Genomic DNA, 21706 nt, shown 5'->3' with positions numbered 1-21706 from the left:
GCACTGAAAGGCTGTAGTCCTAATTACGGAGCCACCATGCTGCCCATAAATCTCCCTATCATTTATCTATCTTCTCCTATAAAATTCTCCCATATTATAGTTTGTTTTACCATACTAAAGGGAGCCTCTTGCTGACTGTGACTGGTCATAAAATAGTTTTATTTTGGGGCCCCACTTTTACACTTTTAGTTTTGCCCAGGGCCCCACTTTGTCTAGAACCGGCCCTGCCCCTAGGTATGGGAAAATCCAAATGACTTGATTAGCGACACATCTATTATATTTTGTAATATGTGGCTTAATTTTTGGTACAAATTGCTAGAAATATAAGAAGCAATTTACATTTCAGAAACATGGCACATTGTATAAATCCTTTTAGCCACATCCCTTCTCCCAATTTTTTTTTAAACTGTCAAAATAGTCACATAGTAATCAAACATATAATACACTAGTTATGCATGAAATGTCCCTCCTTTGCTTCCCACCCAGAAGGAATCAATGAAGATTTCAACTACAGGGTACAAGAAATTCTAAAAAGTTATTTTAAAAGTCTATTTGCTGCTAAGTCAATCCTTGTGGGAATCTCTTCAAAACATATCTGTTAAATTTTTTTAAGAAATATTTTTTTTTCTTATAAAACAAATTTAATATCATATGACACATCGAAATATGCTTCACACTAGACACATTTGTACCTTTACCACCATAGTGAAATCTGTCTCGAGTTACAAATGCTAATTTTTCTAATACTAAGACAAACAAGTCTATGTTTCACTTTGTAAACTGCTTAGCTGCAAGTTTTTTGCCAGCTTTCATGTCCTATAGCAGACAAATGAGTTGCTGTTTATAGGGTTTTGTTGCACAGGACGTTCTGAAGTTATTTCGAGGTCCACAGAAACCCTCCTTATCCATGAGGTGAACAGTTGCGGAATAGCCTAGTAGGCATATTACCTGACCCAGATTTTACGTTTGAAAAATGTGTATGAAACCAAATGTTTTTAGCTCATACTGGCCAATACTTGTCATGACAATTTATGATGAAGTATTTGATATTTTGATTTATAAAAAAGGGACAAATTATAGTTGGCATAAATGATTTCATAACGTTGATAATGTACTGCCAGTTGTTATCTGTCACTGATTGATGAGTTTTCCCTCCAAGACATGATTCCTTTTTTTTTCTTTTTGATGTTTATAATTATAATAATGGAGTATTTTCAAATAATGATGGAATTTGTCTGTAAGTTAAGTGAAGCAAGACTTCCTCTGGCTGTTTCACGCCATAGCTGTGACTAACAAAGTGGAAAGGAAAAGTTGACTTTGCAGTTCTCAGCCACTCTGTCTTCCTCATGTCAGTCATTGGTGAAGGAACAACTTTCATGATAGAAAGCTTGTTTTTTTAATTCAACAAGATACTGCAAGTTACATTTGACATTTAAACCTCCATTTTATCTCATACTAAGCATTCACATTTCCCCCAAAAAGCCTTTAAAATGGATCATTGTTTTGCTGATTAATTTCTTAATATCTTAATAGAGTTAATAGACTAAATGTTGGTTTCCTAAGATATATTGATGTCCACTGCATAGACATACCTAAAGAGGACCTGTCAACACTGCTCTCTTGTCTGCTTTATTATATACTTGTATCAGCCATAATTAGCCAGAATTCTGACATAGACTGCACATAAATACATGCACAAACTAGTTTCACATGTATTTATGAAGTGTTTGTGTTAGTATTGTGTCATAGCTGCATTATGCAGGCTGTTACAGTATACTGTGCACGTAAAGGGGCGTTCACATTCATTTAAAAGGGTATTCCAGGAATATGAACGTCTTTTACAAAAACCCATGATGCTATAAATAAACAAATGTAACAAAACTTAATGTAATTAGTCACAAAATGGAGCTGAAATAGTTTGATTTTATGATTAACAAAATTTTATGGCCTCTCTAAAGTTATCACTAAGATGGCCGCCACTGGAATCTACAAGTCCCAAGAGCCTTTAGTTCTCAGTAACTCCTCCTCCCTCTTATGCTCTGCTCCCAGTGATGATCTAACAGGTTTTCTTTCTCTGTTACCATAGTAATGATTTGTAACTGCCATCACCACAACACAGGCCATACTTGATGCACTACAACCAACCAACTACAGCCAAACATAGTGGTGATCACATGACCTGCCCAGGCAGGTGCAGGACATGTGATGTGGACATGTGACCGGCGGCCATCTTCTGTCCTGTGTATGCTCTGCAACGGACCACGCGGAGGAAATTAATGGACTGATTAAAGGGCCGGTAGCATTTTAATTCTTCATTACACTGTATGTCATCAGCATTTTTCTGCTAACGGGAGCAAAATTTTAAATAACAACTAATTACATATAAGCTTATATTTTAAGGACCCATTTGTATATGAATTATGCTGATTCCTGGAATACCCCTTTAAGTCCGACAGGAATGTGGTAAACGACCCTTGAACTGAGTGCACCAGAAAATAATTTGGTGCCCAAAGCTCCGGCACTTTGGGCGTGTGTAACATGCACCATATTCATGAGGACAGAGGTCTGGTCTTCATGAATGTGTAGCCCACTGTAAGATAGTAAGGCAAGCTTCACATACAGTAGTGTAGTGTACTATTAGTAAATATGGGCCTGTGTGTTTCTTTTAGAATTACAACAAAAATTTTTAAGAACTATTAAGAAACTAACAACCTAGTTACCATATCCCCTTTTCAATGGAACATGACCTTTTAGATACACAGGGGGGAAATTTACTTACAGGGTCACCGGAGTTGACAGAAAGTGCATTGTCCAAATATAATGCACCGGGTGGCAATTCACTAAGATCGTGCACCCGATATCCTGCATGTGTTGCCTCCCCACTCAGGTTCTACAGAGTTCACCATCTTTTCAGTGGTGGATCTAAGTCTTATGGCTCGCAACACAACTTGAAAGATAAATCACGCACTCAGTCTGAATCAGTTGGACTGTCTGACGGCCCGCCCCCTAATTTGTGTGACTTGGAAGCCAGCGCAGCTGCGTCACGAAGAGGGTCACATGCGCCACAATCCCAGCACACTTATTATATACCTGTGAAAGCCGTTTTAACCCCTGAAAACGGTGCACAGTCTGACAAAAGAGCTCCTGTACGTCTGCATTTTGTACTACACCTGTTTCCTGGATTTATTAACAGGAAACAGGTATAGTACCACAGTATATAGTACTATCCCTTTACACTGTACAGGTTAAGCAAGCTAATACACTCATTTGAAGTGATGGCTACTCACACTTATTGTAATAGATATTAGTTTTGTAGCTTCCCGATTTCTGCTTAAATAAATGAATAAATAAATAAATAAATTTGCACAGAACACAGTTTGGCCCCTTCCACACTTGCGTTGCAGATCACGTGAGAGTCTGATCAGGGTGCGATCAGTGTTTGGTCTTTGGCCCCTTCCACACTTGCGTTTTTGCACGCGCATGTTCTGTGCATGCTTTTGACGCGCAGAGCTTGCATTGCCCTCTGACCCATTGTAATCCATGGGCTTTTTCAGATTTGCAATTTTTTCACGCGTACATGCGCATTTTTTAAACGCACTTTTAAATCTTGGCATGCTCTACTTTTGCAAGTCACACGCGTGAAAAATGCATTGAAAATGCGCATGAAAGACTGAGACGCTGAACAAACTCTGACTGAAAACTGACTGAACTCTGATGAAAAATGTCAGTTTTTCACTGACCAAACCCTGATCGCACCCTGATCAGACTCTGACGTAATCTGCAATGCAAGTGTGGAAGGGGCCTTTGACTTTTACTTTTTCTTATGAATGGGCACAGAACAGTGCTATCTAACATCTTGTTGTGGTTTTCCTTCAGGAGGAAAGGGTTTTCAGTGGTGTAACCATTGCCCTCCACTCACAAACTATTGGTCCTTTAAAAATACACAAAACAAATTGATAATTGAGAGAGATTTCATATAAGACAGTTTTACGGGGACATGTACTGTATGTACTGTGTCTGTTTCTAGTTTGGGTGCTCATAAGCTAAGGTCTGAAAATAATCCATTGCAAACAAGACACTGTGAAATCTGGGCCAAAGACGACGGTGAGAATAAGTTTGCTAACAGATTAACTGTTTAAATTGAATGGAAGGTTTCATTTACAAGTGATTTCCTATTACTTCAATTATTCTCAAGTGCAAATTAGTGAAGTTTTCTTATAACACATTGCTGATTAGCTTTTTGATCATTTTGACTATTTGTGAAAATTACTGAAAAATGTTACATTCATACATGTTAACAGTTTTTCTACAGTTTTTATAGTTGAATCCAACGAAATGGTCATGACTTGCAAGAAGATCACATATCACAAGTTTGATCAGTTGGACAACTGATCTAATATTCCAACAATACCATTTATCAGCTTTTCATTAGTGAGGGCATCCATTTAATACATATATATTCTAATGGACATGTAAGATTCTATCTTTTGTTCTTATATAAAAATTATTTTAAGTCACTTGTAATGATATAGCACAATAAGGCTGGATGCACAGAGCCGTTTCACGGGGTAAGGAGCGGTACAGTGCTGCACGTGTGCTGCAGCGTACTGCTCTCATAGGGAGCCGTGCGACCATTGACGTCTATGGGGGACGTATGTCGGCCGTATATACGCCGGCCGTATATACGTCCCCCATGCGGCAGTGTGAATGCAGCTTAAGGGTGTTTTATGAATGTTTGTGGAAAATATGATTCACGATCTATGTGGAAGGCTTGAAAGAACTTTGATCTGTCATATAATGCTGAAAACTGCAGAAGATAAGATTGTTATCAATGGTTGATGAAACTATCATCACTGTCAGTACCTGGAAACAACTTGGTGCCTTTTTTTTCTCCCAAGCTCAACTTCCATTGAATTTGGCTCCTCTCCAATATACTGACTGGTCCCCATTGGGGACCACCCTAATAACACCTTGAGGCTTGGATCTGTCCAGGGAAATGTTAGAATTGTATTTGTATGTCCCTTTGTTTATTTAAATGTCCTGATAACACACTTAAAATAAACATGAGTTAGTTTAGATGTCTTCTAGTGTATATTGAGTTATTATCGCTCTGTACCATATAACTGTAAGTTCTTGTAGTCCTCCCAGGCAATGCATAATTCTAATATCTGAATGGGCAGTACAGAGATCTTTCCATAGATTTTTTTATACCTAGGCCTGCAGCCAAGACCAGGGGCCTGATACTAGAGGCAGATCTACCATTACCTTAGTCCGAGATTCTTTATTATTAACAGCAGTGAGACTACGCAGGTTGTAATGGCTGATAATTTGTTCATGTTTAAGGAGGGGGCTTTGATGCCTATATGAAGGAAACAAATGTCAAAGGATATAGTTGATGTTGATCAAGGGAGTTATTCTGATTGCCATTTTGGGGTCAGAAGGGAATTTTGCCTTACTTGGGCTAATAAGCATCCGCCTTGCATGGTCTATTTTGACTTCCTCTGGATCAACACTGTATTATGTATGAAAAATAGATTGTCCTTCTTCAACCATGAAACTAGAATAAATGATCTGTCAGACATTTTATTCGTTATGTGGGGGAAATCTCTAAAACAATAACTAAAGCAAAGTAGTCTAAGCAAAGTAGTTTGTCCTCTTTTTGTACATGAAGGCTTGAGGGTAATTGCTAATTTCCTGCAATGTCCTAAACAAATAAAACTCAATTCATACCAAATTTTGGCATTGAGACTAATCCCAAGAAAAGCAACATTTATTGTACTGTCTGTATTTCTTTTTGTTTGATAGCGAGTACAATCACCTCCACTACTGTCCTTCATGCGTACTTGCCTTCCATTGACAAATGTATGTTGTTTGAACAAAGGCAAACAATTAAAACTACGGGAAAAATGTTCTTTAAATTAAAGCAAATGAGCCATGCAGATTACTCTGGAAATGTGAAAGTTGACAGATAAGTGTGGAAAAACATAAGTGCTGTAATTTATTGTTATAGCACACAGAGAAGTAGAACTTTGTAACATTGGCAGCTTAGCCATGGCTTATGGAGATTAATGTAAGCCCCTAATTGTACAATGAATGGAGTGAGATTGAATAGAATTTTTAAGAATGACTGTAGTTGTAGAAGGAATTTCCACTATCATTTGTGCTTTATTTCTCAAGGAGTGTGGAAAATCAAGTAGCTAGGGCATCAGCATTTTTATTTTTATCAAACAGAGCCACAGATGCAAGCAGCCATACAATGGGATATTAGCTCAATAAATGCACAGAAGCAAGGAGTCGTAACACAATTATACAAAGAAAGGGAATGTATTGTGTTCTTGTGTTTGTGCTCTTCTACTTTACTACAACGTATAATCATATATACCGAGAAGTCCCTAATATCTGATTCAAGGGGTTTTCCGCAAATATAAAAATAATAACAAAAAATAACAAAATGTTAGATTGTCTATGAAAACAATAAACCCCTTATACTCGCCTCTCTCGGTGCACCTGTTCAGCAGCAGTCCACCCATCTCTACAATCTCGGTTTGCATGGAGGGGCCGGCTTTTCTGTCCCAACCAGGGGGCAGAGTAATAGACACTTTGCTGTAGTCCCATCGTCAGCACCGGCCTCTGTATACAAGCATAGAATGGAAGTAACAGGTGGCACCTTGGTAAACTGCTTCCCAGACTACAATGAACAGCTCTAAGGTGTCTGTAATGAAGCTTTATTGATAATCCTTGGTCCCATTACAGCAAAAAATTTTGAAACTCCAATTGTCAGTGGGGAAAAAAAATTTAGTCTGGATCTACAATTATAAAATATACAGTTTCAACTTACATACAAATTCAACTTAAGTGCAAACCTATGGACCCTATCTTGTATGTAATCCGGGTCTCCCTTTTTTAGGCATACACAGAATATGAGAACATATGCTCAGATTATGCTGTGCATCCCATTAATATTAATACAAGGCTACACATTGTGCTATGTGTATTAGATTAATGTTATTGTTGTGTGTGGTGCACCTGATAAATAACTGTGAGCAAGGAAACCAATATTAGCTTATATTATGGAATCTCAGAAAAGCATTTATCATTACGGCACAGTTGAGAGTACAAATGAAGCAAGCTATAACTGGACACCTTATGCAGTAAAATACTGATAACACAAACATAAATTTCATACATATTTAATGTCAGGCTGAAATATTAATCATCAAGTTAAGGTTTGCTGCATCAGTGTATGTGACATATTACTCAAATCCTGTTGCAGATAAATAAATAATAATAACGTTATTAGGACACACTCATTAGATGAGTTCCATCTAAAATACAAATAAGATCCCCAGAAAATAATGCATACATAATGTAGATCACACCAATATTGTATTTTTTGAAAGGGACTGGAAAAGCATTCGTTCACTTGAACCCCCTAGGGGAATCATGTGATATACATTTTATACTGTCCCAGCATTGATCTATAAGTGTACTATATGTGTGATGGGAATGACTGGGAAATTATACAGCTAACACCCACCATCAACTTCCAGGATCGGAAGTAATGTGTATCCTGCAGGTTAAATTCCTCAGATGCCATGGGGAATAACATGGTGAGATAACAGCATCTGTAGGGTTAAAGAAAATCTACCATCAAAATCCATCATGAAAAACCAGGGACACTTACACATAGATCCAGGTACTTTGACTGTGGTAATCTTATTTGTTATACAGAAATAAGAATTCTGCTAATTAGCCAAAAGGGCTCTGGGGGGCATTCCTAGAACCCCACTATGTTGCATCTTCACAGGCTGTTACACTGTATCACTCTCCCAGTTGCTCTTGGTCAGCACCTCCTCCCTCTGCCTGCTATAATCACATGACAGCAGAGAAGGTTTCAGCACACAGTGTGAGGGGGATGTGCTCCTTGCACACTGTAATAGCCTGTGAAGCTACTGCCTTGGGAGGCTCTGGTAACACCCTCTGAGCCCTTTGGGCTAATAAGCATATTCATTAGGTTGGTTATAGAAGGAAGGAGGCCATGGATAACAAATTTAAGAAGATTACCACAGTCACAGTGCCTGGGTTGATGAGTAAGTGTACCTGGTTTATCATGATGGATTTTGATGGTAGATTTAGATGCCCGTGTTCCCTCTGCCCCCTGATTTGTGGCATGTATCAAAATGATGGCATATTACTCAGCTGTTATTGATTTGTTAAAGCCACCAGACCTATCATTATAGTAATCCGAGTAAACGCTTCCTCTTCTTCTGCTTCTACTACAGCAACTCACATACAAGACTAAACCCCTGTTTCCCTTGTAACACACTAAATCAAACAATTCCAAAATACAAAATACCTATAGCCAGAATTTTCTGCCAACCTACTTAAAAAAATGGAATAAAAGAATCAAAAGGTGAATCAAACAGTTGTCTGATCAACCATACATTTGTAGCTCTGGTTACGGAAAGTGAATTAACTCATTTAGTTATCAGACAAAAGGGGAGGTTCCCTAAGAGGTTAAAGGGTTTTCCAATTTAATCAAATAAATGATATTGTTTGTGTAATTAAAATGTATACAATTTTTCGATATACTTTCTTTATCAATCCCTCACTTTTTATAAATCTCTGTTTTCTGTCATTCTATAGGAAGTGCCTATGTTTACTTCCTGTACATAAAAACTGCTTCATGGTCATGTGATGTAACGTTGGCGCATGGCTCATTATTTCACAATACTCTGATTATTGTTAACAGTGCACCTGTGTGACATCACATACTCATGGACTGTTTTCTATACACAGGAAGTAAACAATAATGCTTCTTGTTAACCCCTTAACGAACAGACCCTTTTTTGTTTTGTTTGAGTTTTATTTTTTCACTTCCCACCTTAAAAAATCTATAACTTTTTATTTTACCATGTAAAGAGTTTATGAGGGTTTGTTTTCTGTGTTACATATTGCACTTTATAGTGACAGTATTTAATATCCCATGCTGTGTACTGGGAAGCGGGGAAAAAACTCATTTGCGGTATTTTCTTGTGGACTTGGATTTTACGGTTTGCCTGTCCCTTTCACTGTACCTTTGGGTAGGTGCGATCATGGAGATACCAAATTTATATAGGTTTTAATGTGTTTTTATACATTCACAAAAATTAAAACCTCCTGTACAAAAAAAATCTTCATTTTTTGCCATCTTCTGGCTCTAATAACTTTGTTAAACTTCAATGTATGGAGCTGTTTGAGGTGTCATTTTGTAACAAATGCCCAGAAATCATACAGCCTCGGGTCTTACAAAGACCTAACGCTGTCATGGAAGCAGATTGTCACTCCCCGGTGACATCACGTGGAGCGACAATCAAAGTCAAGATGCCGGTGCCCATGCATGCACTAATCGTGGGTATTACCAGTTGGTGTATGCTTCAATATGCATTAAACACTGGATATGGAGGGGGCTCAGCACTGATTGCCCGCAGCCGATGTGTGTCGTAACTGTATATTCCACGTCGTTAAGAGGTTAAATGACAGTAAACAGTTCTAAAAAATGGTGATCAATTGATACAATTTTCAATACACAAACAATATCAATTTGCTGAAAGTGGACAAACCCTTTAAGCCAGCCATGCTAACCAGAGCCACATATATAAAAAAACAAGAGAAAAATTGCAGGTTTCCAATTACGGAGACACAAAGGGTTTTTGAAAAGTTTTATTTAAATCATAATAGGAACTAAATAAATTTGGTAATGCCAGAAATTTTCTGACTGTAGGATAAGGTAACATATTTGGAAAGTGTCTACACTCCAGCTTATTCCCCATGCAGCCATTATTCTGTTAGGTGCAGTAGGACTGTGTATGTATTTTTCATAGAACCGTCATTTTAGCAGAACTGAAAATGCATATCTGTATTTGCGTGCCATTATCTACTCAAGGTTACTGGCATATGGCGTGAAATAAAACATTCCTTCCTTGAACAAACAAGCCACATTTGAGAGCTGAACTCTGCCATATGTGACAAAATTGAAGTATTTGCAGGATCATTAACGCCCATGTAATTCGGCCTTTTGAATCTCTGATGAAAATCACTTTCCTTGACCTGTGACTGAAGGCACATGGCTTTTAGTATTAAAAAGAAAATGTAAAAATTATCTTTTCAAAGACTTAAACAGAAGTATGAACAAGGAAAATTCAAGAAATAAAGCACTCCTACAAAGTCTCCAATTATTCCTGGCCTCCATTATTATTGTTAGACTGAGTGAAAATGCATGAGGGTATGGGTGAATGAAGAAAACAAATTCAACACTTGACCCCAAGGTAGGTCTTAGCTCCTCACCCAAACTGAGGACAAAAGTTTCATGATTACACAAATCCATATCTACAAATCTATAGCCCTAATTCTAAAAAAGTAGCACATGGTACAATTTAAATAAAGCAAATGTTAATAAAGACAGAATGTCATTATTTACATGTGTAACATTTGTACCAAAGTCTTCCTCTATTCGCAAAGTGCGACCTAAGTGCATTTACTTTGTGTTTTGTGTGTGTGAACTGTGGCTTACGTTGCTGCTGTGATAGATTGAGCCACACCCAGCTCTCTGCAGCCCCGCCCTGTCCAGCAAGAGTTACTAGAGTGAAGGATCCAGTCAGGTGCTAGAGGTCGTATTCAGGAATTACTTTATACAGTATATCTGCCCAGTCGCATTACACCTTTCTGGTTCTACTAGTCTCCTCATACCTGTTCCCTCTTACTTTGTGTTTTTCTTGTTATTCTGTGTATTTGATCTCTGCTATGTTTACTAAACCTTTAACTAGTGATTTGATTCTGTGCCTTTGCCAACATTTTGGTTTTGACCCGGTTCTGTCTGACTTGTTTTTCTGTATTTGTTGTTTTCTCTCTGTGTGACCTTGTGTCTATGCTGGTCTGTCTCTGCCTTCATCCTACCTGTCCATTGCACCATCCAGCAGCTGCCAGACAAAGTAGTCCACTTTCAAGGTCTCTCAGGGTCTGATAGGTTCCCAATGGCGGGTTCACACTTATCATAAGTTAAATAGATGTGGCCTCAAAGCATGGCTAAGTCCTTATCATGGGGGACTTTAACTACCCAAATACAGACTGCGGGGGCAAAAACTTGAAATACCCTATAAAGGCATCAGGTAAAAGTGCCAAAAATAAATGGGATGTCTTTAAAAATATTCTAAAAAGTTCCCGAAAAGACATATACCATATCGGAATAACCACAATATAAACAGGAAAAAACCAATATGGTTAACTAGTACTGTAAGGCGGGCATTAAAAGAGAAGGATAAGGCATTTAAGTTACTAAAACATGAAAGTAGCTATGAGGCGTTACAGGATTATAAGGAGAAAAATAAATTCTGTAAAAAACTGATAAAGGCAGCAAAAATAGAAACTGAAAGAAAAGTTGCCATGGAAAGTAAAAATAATCCCAAATTATTTTACAAATATATTAATAGTAAAAAATAAAATGGACTGTCCGAGGAATAACTAGGGGTTATGCCGGAGGGGGATGAGGAAAGGGCAAATTTATTGAATAGCACCTTCTCAACTTCGCCACTACTTACCCTGTCTGCCAGCTTGTCCAAGTCCGTTTGTGGTTGAGCTGTTTGCTGGACGTGTTTTATTTACAATATATCACAGAACATATCTCACATGATACAAGCAGAAAACTAGAGTCCTGCTGCCCTCTGCCTCCTGCTTCTGGTAAACTTTAACACAAAGAGTGTAATATGGGTGATCATATTAGCATCTTATGCCTACCCTGTTAAAGTTTGATGTAAGTGGCCTACCTTTTTGAATGGTAAAATGCATCACTTTGAACATCTGATATGTGTTCAATAATCTATCGTGCATAAAATATTGGTCTGTGAGATGAGTGCAAATAATTTCATTCTGTTCTTATCTACGTTTTACACATCACCCCAGGATAACATGGTAATTGTATACTTAATGAGCACATACAATCTCAGAGGACCTTACTGCCCCATTCATCTTTGGGAGCTGCGTACATCTCAGATGGTGCTGTGAAACAGCCGTGTTACACGATGCCCTAAATTAAAATAAAACTCATGCCTTGTTGGTTGGTTGCATGGAAGACTAAGCATTTTTTATTGTGGGATAACATGCTGTCAAATAATGTTCCTAGAACCAGTATATATTCTAAATGTTAAACATAAATAGTAGTTATTTTGAGCATGGTATGCGATTTTAGAGGCACAATCTATTCTGTATGTGTCTTTCAAATGTAACCTCATATTTCCAAATATTTGGTCCATTTAAGTAGCTTTCTTTGGACAAAGTAAGACAACACTTTTATAAAAATAGACAAACAACATATATTTAGGCCTCATGTACACTACAGCCTGGGGGATGTATATGAGGCCTCATATACGTCCCCATAGACTACAATGGTGGCCCGACGGTGGTACAATAGCATGCTCTATCTTTTCCCCTGTGTGCGGCCGTGCGGGACTGTGCTCCTCTCCAGGTTCCTGCCATTTGCTGGGCGGGCATATTTGTGTGTGAATGTATCCTTACTTCTACAGAGGGCTATTTTGGTTCAATAGGCGGATTTTCATCTTCGGATAATCACTGTCTTGGATAGGAGAAATAAAGATACTGCAAATTGTAAACTTGATGTCTAAGTTAATCCCCGGTTTTCATTAGTTTAGACATTATGTTCACAATGTAAATGATATCATAGCTTCTTGTCTGATGGAACTGGAAACACTGGAGGACAGAGAAGCCAAACTGGATCCCAGACCCCTGTTAAGAAAGGTAAGTAAATGGCTGGATTTTGATGTTTTTAACAATCTTTGCCCCCTCATGGATTTATCAGAGATCCTATATAATAAGGCTCTCTTTACATCTTCATTCTGTTTATTTATTCCATCAAAGAAACAAATTGAATTCAAGCTAAGGAGATCATCCCGTAATAATTAAGATTCTGCCATGCCATCCACAATTTTACAGGAAAAACATGAGCATTAACTATTCGTCAACCAGTTTTTACCTAAATCTGAGCTTCATTTGGAGATTTGAATAGCTTTTAGCCAACAACTGCAAGCTGAAATAAAGTCTGCAAGTTTGCTTTATGCTTCCACTTAGAAAACCGTAACACCATTATATTTCAAGATTTTTAAAAAGAAAATGCTTTGGCTTGAAACAAATGTCTCAGTGATAATATATTCCATTTAAGCAGATCAGTCGCTGGTGTGTTGCCTTTCCCTTCTGTTATAATTAGCCAGACATCATTGATTTTAATAACATCTGCTATGAATCACATTTTAAAAATGAAAAAGGAAATCAATAGTCTAATGCGTGGTGGAGATATTACAATCTGATGATTTATATCCTGCAATTTCCCATATACTGTTTCCATTTCCTGTGCTAATCTTTGTCTTGACCTGCTCAGAAGCCTAGCTGAACTTCTTTGGTCTCTCTTTCTTTTTATATTATTAATGAAATTACAGAGAACAAAAATACATTGTTCTGTACAAACATTTGGGGATGTTTCAGGGATATAATGTTACGCTAGGTTCACAGATTTGTATCCTCACACCTCCGTTTTTTTTTAAGGTAAAGGAATCCCGACCATTTGATTTGATGCATTATTAAGCAAACATAGTGTACATTGAGACTGCTATAGTTACACTGATGCAGGATTATATCTTGGTTAATCCCTGAGTTGAGTGGTTTTGCTGAAAAAACTATTTTAACATTCTGGACCTTGGGAAAGCTGGGTGAGGCTGGCTGCCTACATGATTTTCATTAGACATGGAGGTTAGTCAAGACATGACTAATCAACCTGAGCTGGATCACTCATACACAGCAGCTGGAGGATGATACAGCAATTGATTATTCTGCCTTCAGTCACAACCCAGGGATTACATCATCCTCTCCTGCAGTAAATAACTAATGTGCTAGGAGAAGCGCTGAACCAGCCATAAAAGGCAGAGATCTTCATTATCATAATTTTATAATTGTTTTATCAGCAAAATCACTCCGTGCAGGGATTAACCAAGATATGATCCTGCATCTGTGTAGCTTCAACATTCTCAAGGTATGTTTCCTTCATAATGCATCAAATCAAATGATAGGTTTCCTTTAATGTATTAGGGGGAGGCTAAAAGGGAGGGGAATTTCTCAGAAGTGGCATAAATTGCTCCTGAGTAAAGATGAGTGGAAGCTAGTAACCCCCAACACTCAGATCCGGACTTCAAATGAATTTCGGTAATTTGCCGTCCGGGTCTGCTCATCCCTAATCATATGGATAAAGTCCATTACAGCTCCTATCTCCTCCTCCTGTGCAGGCTAAATCAAAAGTAAAGCAGATGATGCCTGTCTTGACAAATCTCTTCCATTGTACATTATATACAGTATATATGTTATTATGTTTACAAGTTCTCCACTTGCTATCATTCAGTGCGAAACACTTTTTACCATATGTTCAAGTAATGGGCACACTTGGTATACTGGAGTATTGTATATTGGGACAGAATACCTCTTTAAAGAGACAGTCTGTGTATGGGTATTGTGGCGTCTGTATGGACCTTGGATAAACAGATATTTTTTTTATTATGCCTGTACTGCAAAGGGAATAAAAAAACTACTTCAAAAATGTAATTTTCCTACCTTCCAAAAAAGTGTAATAAAAGTGAATTGAAAAGTTGGATGTTCCCCAAATCAATCTAGCTGTTATCTTATGCTGCAGTAAAGAAACCCTAATAATGTTCTTTTCATTGACTAATAAGAAAAGTGATAGCCTTTAGAATATGGTGACACAAAATCAAATGGGTTTTCCTCAAAAGGGTGTTCATTTTAATAAGGTAGTAAAGTATAAGCAAAAAATCATGTACATGTTTGGAGGCTCCTTAATTGTCCTAACATTCGGAATAATTGTATCATGTTTTTATTCTGTATGGATTATTCTAAAAATACCTGTTAGAAAATACAGCTTTTACTGCATAAATCAATCCCTCATATACCCATGTCATTTGAAGAAATGAAAATGTTATGTCTGTTGGAAGTCAAACAAGAAAAAGCTAAAAAATAAAGTGCTTTGACAAATGGCTATTTTAGGCTGTGTCCCTAATGTGTAAAGTATTTTCACACTCCAGAGGCTATAGTCATATTCAGGAGGGGAGAAGAGAGAACATACTTAAAGGGGTTGTCCAGGAATATGTTTTTTTTCACATTAATGACCCAGTAGTCTAAAAAATACAAAAAACACATACTTACCCCACTGCAGTCTTTGTTTCTATACAGAGGCTCAGTGGTGCCATGGTGAAGACAGTCACACACCTGCTATAGCAGCAGTTGCAGGCTGTAGCAGCTATGCACATTGTCAATATGTTGTAGCAGCTTATGATCATCTGCAGTGTTACAGAGACCAGCTGAGACAAGTATATATTCTTTGTTACAAATACTACAATAAGAAAAAAAAAAAGTTTTGTACCGTGTTAGCTTGTTGAAGAAATTCCCATTTCTTTGATATGCCAATTAAAGTAACCTTCTTGAGAAGGTTCTCAAGAAGGTTACTTTATTTCTCCTATCAAAAGCAACAGAAATACCACAATGAAGAAGAAATTGTGTCTTTATTTTAACCAATGAACACACAATGTTTCACCTTCTCAATAAGTGCCTTCATTGAGAAGGTAAATGTTGTGTGAGCATCTGGTGTAATAAAAGTGCTTCATTGTGGTATTAGTGAGGCTTGACTCTGCTTTTAAAGCTTGCACCAAACTATACTTGTGTGCGGTTGCTCTTTTTCTTTTCATATGTTCTTTGTTATTTTTATACCCCATTCTTTCCCTGGGGAAATTTATATTGTATAAAAAAAAGAAATAATCCTAGAAATCCCCTTTAATTCCTTAAGGCCCCTTCCACACTAGCGAGTGTGATGCGATGAACTCGCATCACACTCGCAACGCAAGCTGCCGGGAACGCACGGCCCGAACGCTGCACCGCGGGAGTGAACTGACATGCTGAGTTCACTCCCGCGGTGCAGCGTTTGGGCCGTGCGTTCCCGGCAGCTTGCGTTGCGAGTGTGATGCGAGTTCATCGCATCACACTCGCTAGTGTGGAAGGGGCCTAAGAAGTGCTCTACTAGCTAGGGGTTTGTGGATCTCCTCAGGACATAGATATTCAGGCGCTAATCTGTCCTTCTGCACTACTCTGTTAACAGAATCCTTAATAACAAGTGCATATGTAAGCATTTAAAAAGGTTGCAATAACCTGATTTTTTTATAGACAATTTTACTCCTGTGTGTACAGAGTTCCCCAATTTCCTTCCAGAATTAACCTTGATCTAGAAGCTAAAAGAAAAATAAACATGACAGACCTAGAAAGCTTTGGGCACAATACTTTTATGTACGCGGTCGGTCTGTTCAAAGGCATAGAAACCTAGACAGCTTTCATCCTTAAGGCTAAACTCTCCTGCTTAATTCAGTTGCTACCATATTGCTGCTCAGTATATTAAATATATACTGCAATTATTTATTCGGCTAGACTAATGAACATAAGTAAAAAATAAGAAAATCAGTTCAGTACAGAATTATTAATATTTTCACACTGTGCTCCTATATAGTATACTATTTCATGTTTCTTAAATAACTAGTACAATATACCATTATATAGACATGCACAGGTAAAAACTATGCAGGAATTATTATGCCACTGGCACCATTTTGATCTTTTCAGAGACTTTATGAAAAGTGTATTTAAAAAAAAATGTTATACAACACATTAACACATTAAAATAAAATCAATACTTGAATAATAAAAATCACATAGGTCCATGCAATGTGCTTGTGTATATAGTAAAGTATTGTAGATTGTGGAATGGAATAGTTAAAGTAGTTCTATATTTAAGTCCTCAAATAAGGGAATATAGAGCTAAAATAAATGTGCAGTATATTTAAAAATTGGATTTCATTTGAAGAATAGCAGAATAGAAGATTTTTTTCTCCCAGGGCACAAAGCAAGGTCCATAAAGCAATCGTTGCGTGAGCATGGTGTGGAGATACTTGACTAGCCTGCAAAGAGGCCTGACCATAACCTCATCCAACACCTTTGGAGTGAACAGAGGCTAAGCAGAAGATCCTCTTCTCCAATCAGTGTCTGACCTTACAAATGCTTTTCTGAAAGAATGAGTGTAAATTTCCACAGATGCTCTCTAAAATCTTGTGAAAATATTACAGGAAGGACAGAAGCTGTTCTAACTGCATAGGAAGGACCAACCAAGCTCCTTGTAACAAAAAAAGTCTCAACTGCGACATAAAAGCCTCAAACAGAAGTACAAGAAACCAGAGATGATAAATCCCCCGCAATTTGTAGGTGTTCTCATACTATGGTCCATTTTTCCCCCGTAAAAGCTTTGCCCATATAAGTTTTTCTATTAATTTCTATTTTAATTTTATTACAATAATTTACTATTTTATGAAACCACTTTTGCGCAAAATTAAATCTAAATTAATTATTCTTAAGCAAACCTAAGAATATTTTTGTCTTCTGTGAAGAATCCTAAGTAGATGTATTCATCGCTAAGTATTAATTATTTCTTCAGAGTTCTTTTTGCTCTGGGAGCAGTTACTTCTACCTTCTTAACAATAAAATATCCAAAGTAAAAAGAATGCCTACGTTATCTCATCCATCTATAAATCCTAAGATCACAAAGAAACAGAGCTATTAATTACTCCTATAGATGAGCAGCAAAATGAAACCCTGCACTAATATTACCAACTTCCAGAGGACGGATTGCTGTTTGCACAATAATAAACCTGGTTAATATGGAAATAAATAGCGGAGCTGATGGCATTAGCAGCAGCATCCCATCTGTGAAGTATTCCTTTTATGTCCCCACTATTATCTTTTATCACAAAGTAAGTATGATTGGCAGAGTTTTCTCATTAAGGACAAGGATGGCTGCTAGCACATACTCTATTACCTTCTGTACCAAGATGTGAAATTATTAGACAAATGAAATAATTATGTAAGTGCTGTCAAAAACACTTTAACTTTTTAAATAATGGCTCTACAAAACCATTCGGGCTTAGACAGTATCTGTGTGTACTGTGCATGTCAAAAAAGCCTGGTCTTGTTAGCCATCTCAATTAACCTAGAAACATTCACTGTAGCATATTGAGAGGCTATAAAGAATGTTAAAAGGGCTTCATTACTCATAAAAATGCCATAATATATCAAAGTAAACACAACTGTTCATTGATAATTTTTGGCCCTATTGTTCTTCGCAATCAGATTTAATTTTCTGAACGGGGCTGTGAAAATGTATCTGACTGTTCATAAGAACACATCTTTATAAATATCCCGAAAAAGAACCTGCAGTGGTCTAATGTGTAACAAAGTGAAAGAACATGCAAAAAATAGCTCAACCCTCTTTTAGAATTAAAAAAGGATGTATATATTCACCACAGTGAAGTCAAATACAAGAGAAAACTTTTGAGAAGACGTCTTCTCACAGTCAATCTCCTTGCAGCTGTTTACACTGCGCCTGATATCCATGATTTTATACAATGCAACACATTTTAAATTGTTGTTTGTGACGGTATGGAAATAAAATTTCTTTTTTATGGATTACATGATCTGAACTATATTGAATGCGTCTGTTCTCATAGGCTTCGGTTATGGATGCTGATGCATACCTGAAAATTGCCAAAACCAGGGTTCATTTTAAAGGTTCATTTTAACTTTTTGCTGTGGCACATAATTGAAATATGATGTCCTGTGTGTAAAAACATAAAAAAACTTACTATCTCCATAACAACGTAGAGGACTAACAGTCAGCTTGGCCTCTGATGATGACCGGTATGTATCTCCAACCACAACTTGGGTAACTGGTAGGTGATCTTTGTAGGATAAGATTCCATCATCTTTTCTCCTGCACCGAAAGGAGATATAATAGTTAATCAATTATTGTTATAAAATAATTACATTTCCCTTTTTATGCAGAAAACTTAAAAAAATTCTATGTGCAAAGTTTTAGAGTAGTATACTTCATAGAAGCAGAATCCTAAAAAGACATATTAGGAAATTAATCTAGAACATAATGTTGGACCTAAAAAGGTAATCCTAAATGAAGAGGGCCACTGTTCTGTGCCAAAGGATGTTTCATGGGAGAAAATGTGTGCATGTTGAATCTACTTGACCTTCTACAGTTACATTATAGGTATCTTTAGTACTCTAATAAAGTTGATGACAATGACAGAGCAGGAAGGGTAGACTCCTTCTTCTTCCATTTATTAAGGCACACAGGCTGTCCGAGTTCCAGCGCAGATGGCACAATGACGTCAATGCATTACTCCACCTGTGCCCTGTTGTTAATAGGTGCTTGTGTCATCTGTCTGGGTGACAGCAGGGGATCGCAGCTGGATATATAAAAGTTAATTTTCTTATCCAAATTGTAAGGAAAAAGCAATATAATCAATGAGTGTATTTTTTTTATAATTTATGAAATAGGCATTATGATAACTAATAATCCCAGAACCAAGCATAGCTCAAAGCTATAGTAGCAGAACCGAGCATACTACATAGATACAGAGACAGAAGCAAACTATAGAGTACACTGGGTTCTGAGACAGTACTGTAGTAAGCTTGGTTCTGATTCTGTATCAGTGAAGGTAATGTGGTTCTGGCACTGTAGCTATATAATATTTTTGTTTCAGGTAATTGATATTTGAAATTAGTTTGGTTATGGAACTGTATCTATGGTGTAAGCTTGGTTATTGTACTGTATATATGTATAAAGCTTGGTGTGACACTCATATTTAACATGTTTAATTAAACTGATTAGGAAAGGCACAAACCTGCCTATATAAGACCTCATAGGTTGCATGTCAGGCATATAAGAATTATGAGGTCTAAGTAGCTAAGAGACAGAATTGTGGCAAGGTAAAGATCTGGACAAGGTTACAAAAGAATGTTTGCGGCACTCAAGGTCCCTAACAGCATAGTGGCCCCCATAATACTAACATGGAAGAAGTTTTGGATGACCACAACTCTTCCTTGACCTGGCCATCCAGGCAAACTAAGCAATGTAGAATGTAGCAGTGGTAGAATAGCATTGGTGAGGTAAAGAAGAACCCCAAGATCTCTATGGCTGAGCTCCATAAATGCTGTAGGAAGATGGTAGAAAGTTTCAAAAAGTCAACTATCACTGCAGCCCTCCAACAGTCAGGGCCTTATGACAGAGTATTCTGACTGAAGCCTCTCCTCAGTTCAAGACATATGAAAGCCGCATACAGTTTTCAAGAAAAGCACATGAAGGACACCCTGAATATCATTAATAAGATTTTCTAGTCTTATGAGATGAACAATGAACTTTTTGGTGTTAATTCTAAGTGGTATGTGTGTAGAAAACCAGGCACTGGTCCTCACCTGCCAAATACTATCCCAACAGTAACACATGGTGGTGGCAGCATCTTGCTTTGGGGATGTTTTTCGGCTGCCGGGACAGTATGACTGGTTACAATTTAAGGGAAGATAAATGTGGCCAAGTACAGAGATATCCTGGAAACAACCTCTTCCAGAGGGCCGAAGGTTCACCTTTCAACAAGACAATGACCCTAAGCAAACAGCTAAAATAACAAAACAATGGCTTTGGACCAACTCTGTGACCATTCTTGACTTGCCCAGCCAGAGCCCTACACCCAGTTCAGCATCTCTGGAGTGACTTGAAAATGGCTTCCACCAATGATCACCATCCAACCTGAGGGAACTAGAGAGGATCTGCAAGGAAAAATGGCAGAGGATCCCCAAATCCAGGTATAAAAACAAATGAAACAAAGAGTGAAAAGTTTAAAGGGGTTTGAATACTTTCTATACCCACGGTAGATTTTCCAAAAACACATATTTTTTCTTTTTAATAAGGTTTCACTTTGATGGAGTTATACATTCAGTCTGAAAATTACAAAGACAATTGTGTACAATTTTTAGTTTATATGTGATGATTATAAATGTGTTAATCATCATTCTACCCTCAAAATAGAGAAAGTTTGCAGGCATTGCTTTATTTAGGAATAATTTGCTTACTCATTTGTTCTGCTTCATCTGGGTGATGAAGAACTAAAATGCCGCTTTAATAAGCACTGGCTTTTAAAGGTCGGAGGTTTAAATTAAGGGCTTAAGTTAGTAGCACAATCTGCACGTGCAAACAGCTGCATTTTAGTGTTTTAGTTTGCAAATGACTCAAACATCCATTTTTACAACATTTTAAATGTTTTGCCATTCATCAGAAATAATTATTTACAGCTTAATGCCTGAGAAATTGTAAGCACGCTCCTGTTAATGGCAAAGCAACAAGGTAATTAACTGATGTTTTTCATTACGAGAACAGTCTGCCATAAAGCAAACAAAATAGAGATACTTGTCAATTTCCCCAGCTCGTAAAAACAGGCATATTTCTGTTGCTATTATTTTTTTGCCAATTAGATCATATTTTGTAAAGGCTTTGCCCATCGAATGGACCATCTTGCTAAAAAGTTGCCCTGTCTCGGATCGCGGGTGCACCCGTGCCTCTCCATGTTCCTGAGCCCGGCTGCACTCACCTCCCCTGGCTCCAGCGGGGTCCTCCGCAGCTTCCCCATCTCCTAGGGCGCGCGCGCGTCGGCTCGCTAAGATTTAAAGGGCCAGTGCGCCAATAATTGGCACTGGCCTGATTTAAATTCCAGCTTCTTCC

At 37.6% G+C, this 21706-nt stretch overlaps 1 protein-coding gene across 1 annotated transcript in view; it reads right to left on the bottom strand.

Moving 5' to 3' along the window:
• Positions 1-21706, bottom strand: part of CNTNAP2 (contactin associated protein 2) — a 1040519-nt gene that overhangs the window by 138956 nt on the left and 879857 nt on the right. Inside the window, exon 15 of the mRNA XM_072153374.1 lies at positions 18783-18910. Within this exon, the coding sequence (XP_072009475.1) occupies positions 18783-18910 (128 nt within the window). The remainder of the gene's footprint in view (positions 1-18782; positions 18911-21706) is intronic.

Source organism: Engystomops pustulosus, chromosome 5 (genome assembly GCF_040894005.1).
Source record: "Engystomops pustulosus chromosome 5, aEngPut4.maternal, whole genome shotgun sequence".
Lineage (NCBI taxonomy): Eukaryota > Metazoa > Chordata > Amphibia > Anura > Leptodactylidae > Engystomops > Engystomops pustulosus.
Note: the sequence above shows the minus strand (reverse complement) of the source record. Positions and strands in the feature narration are given on the sequence as shown.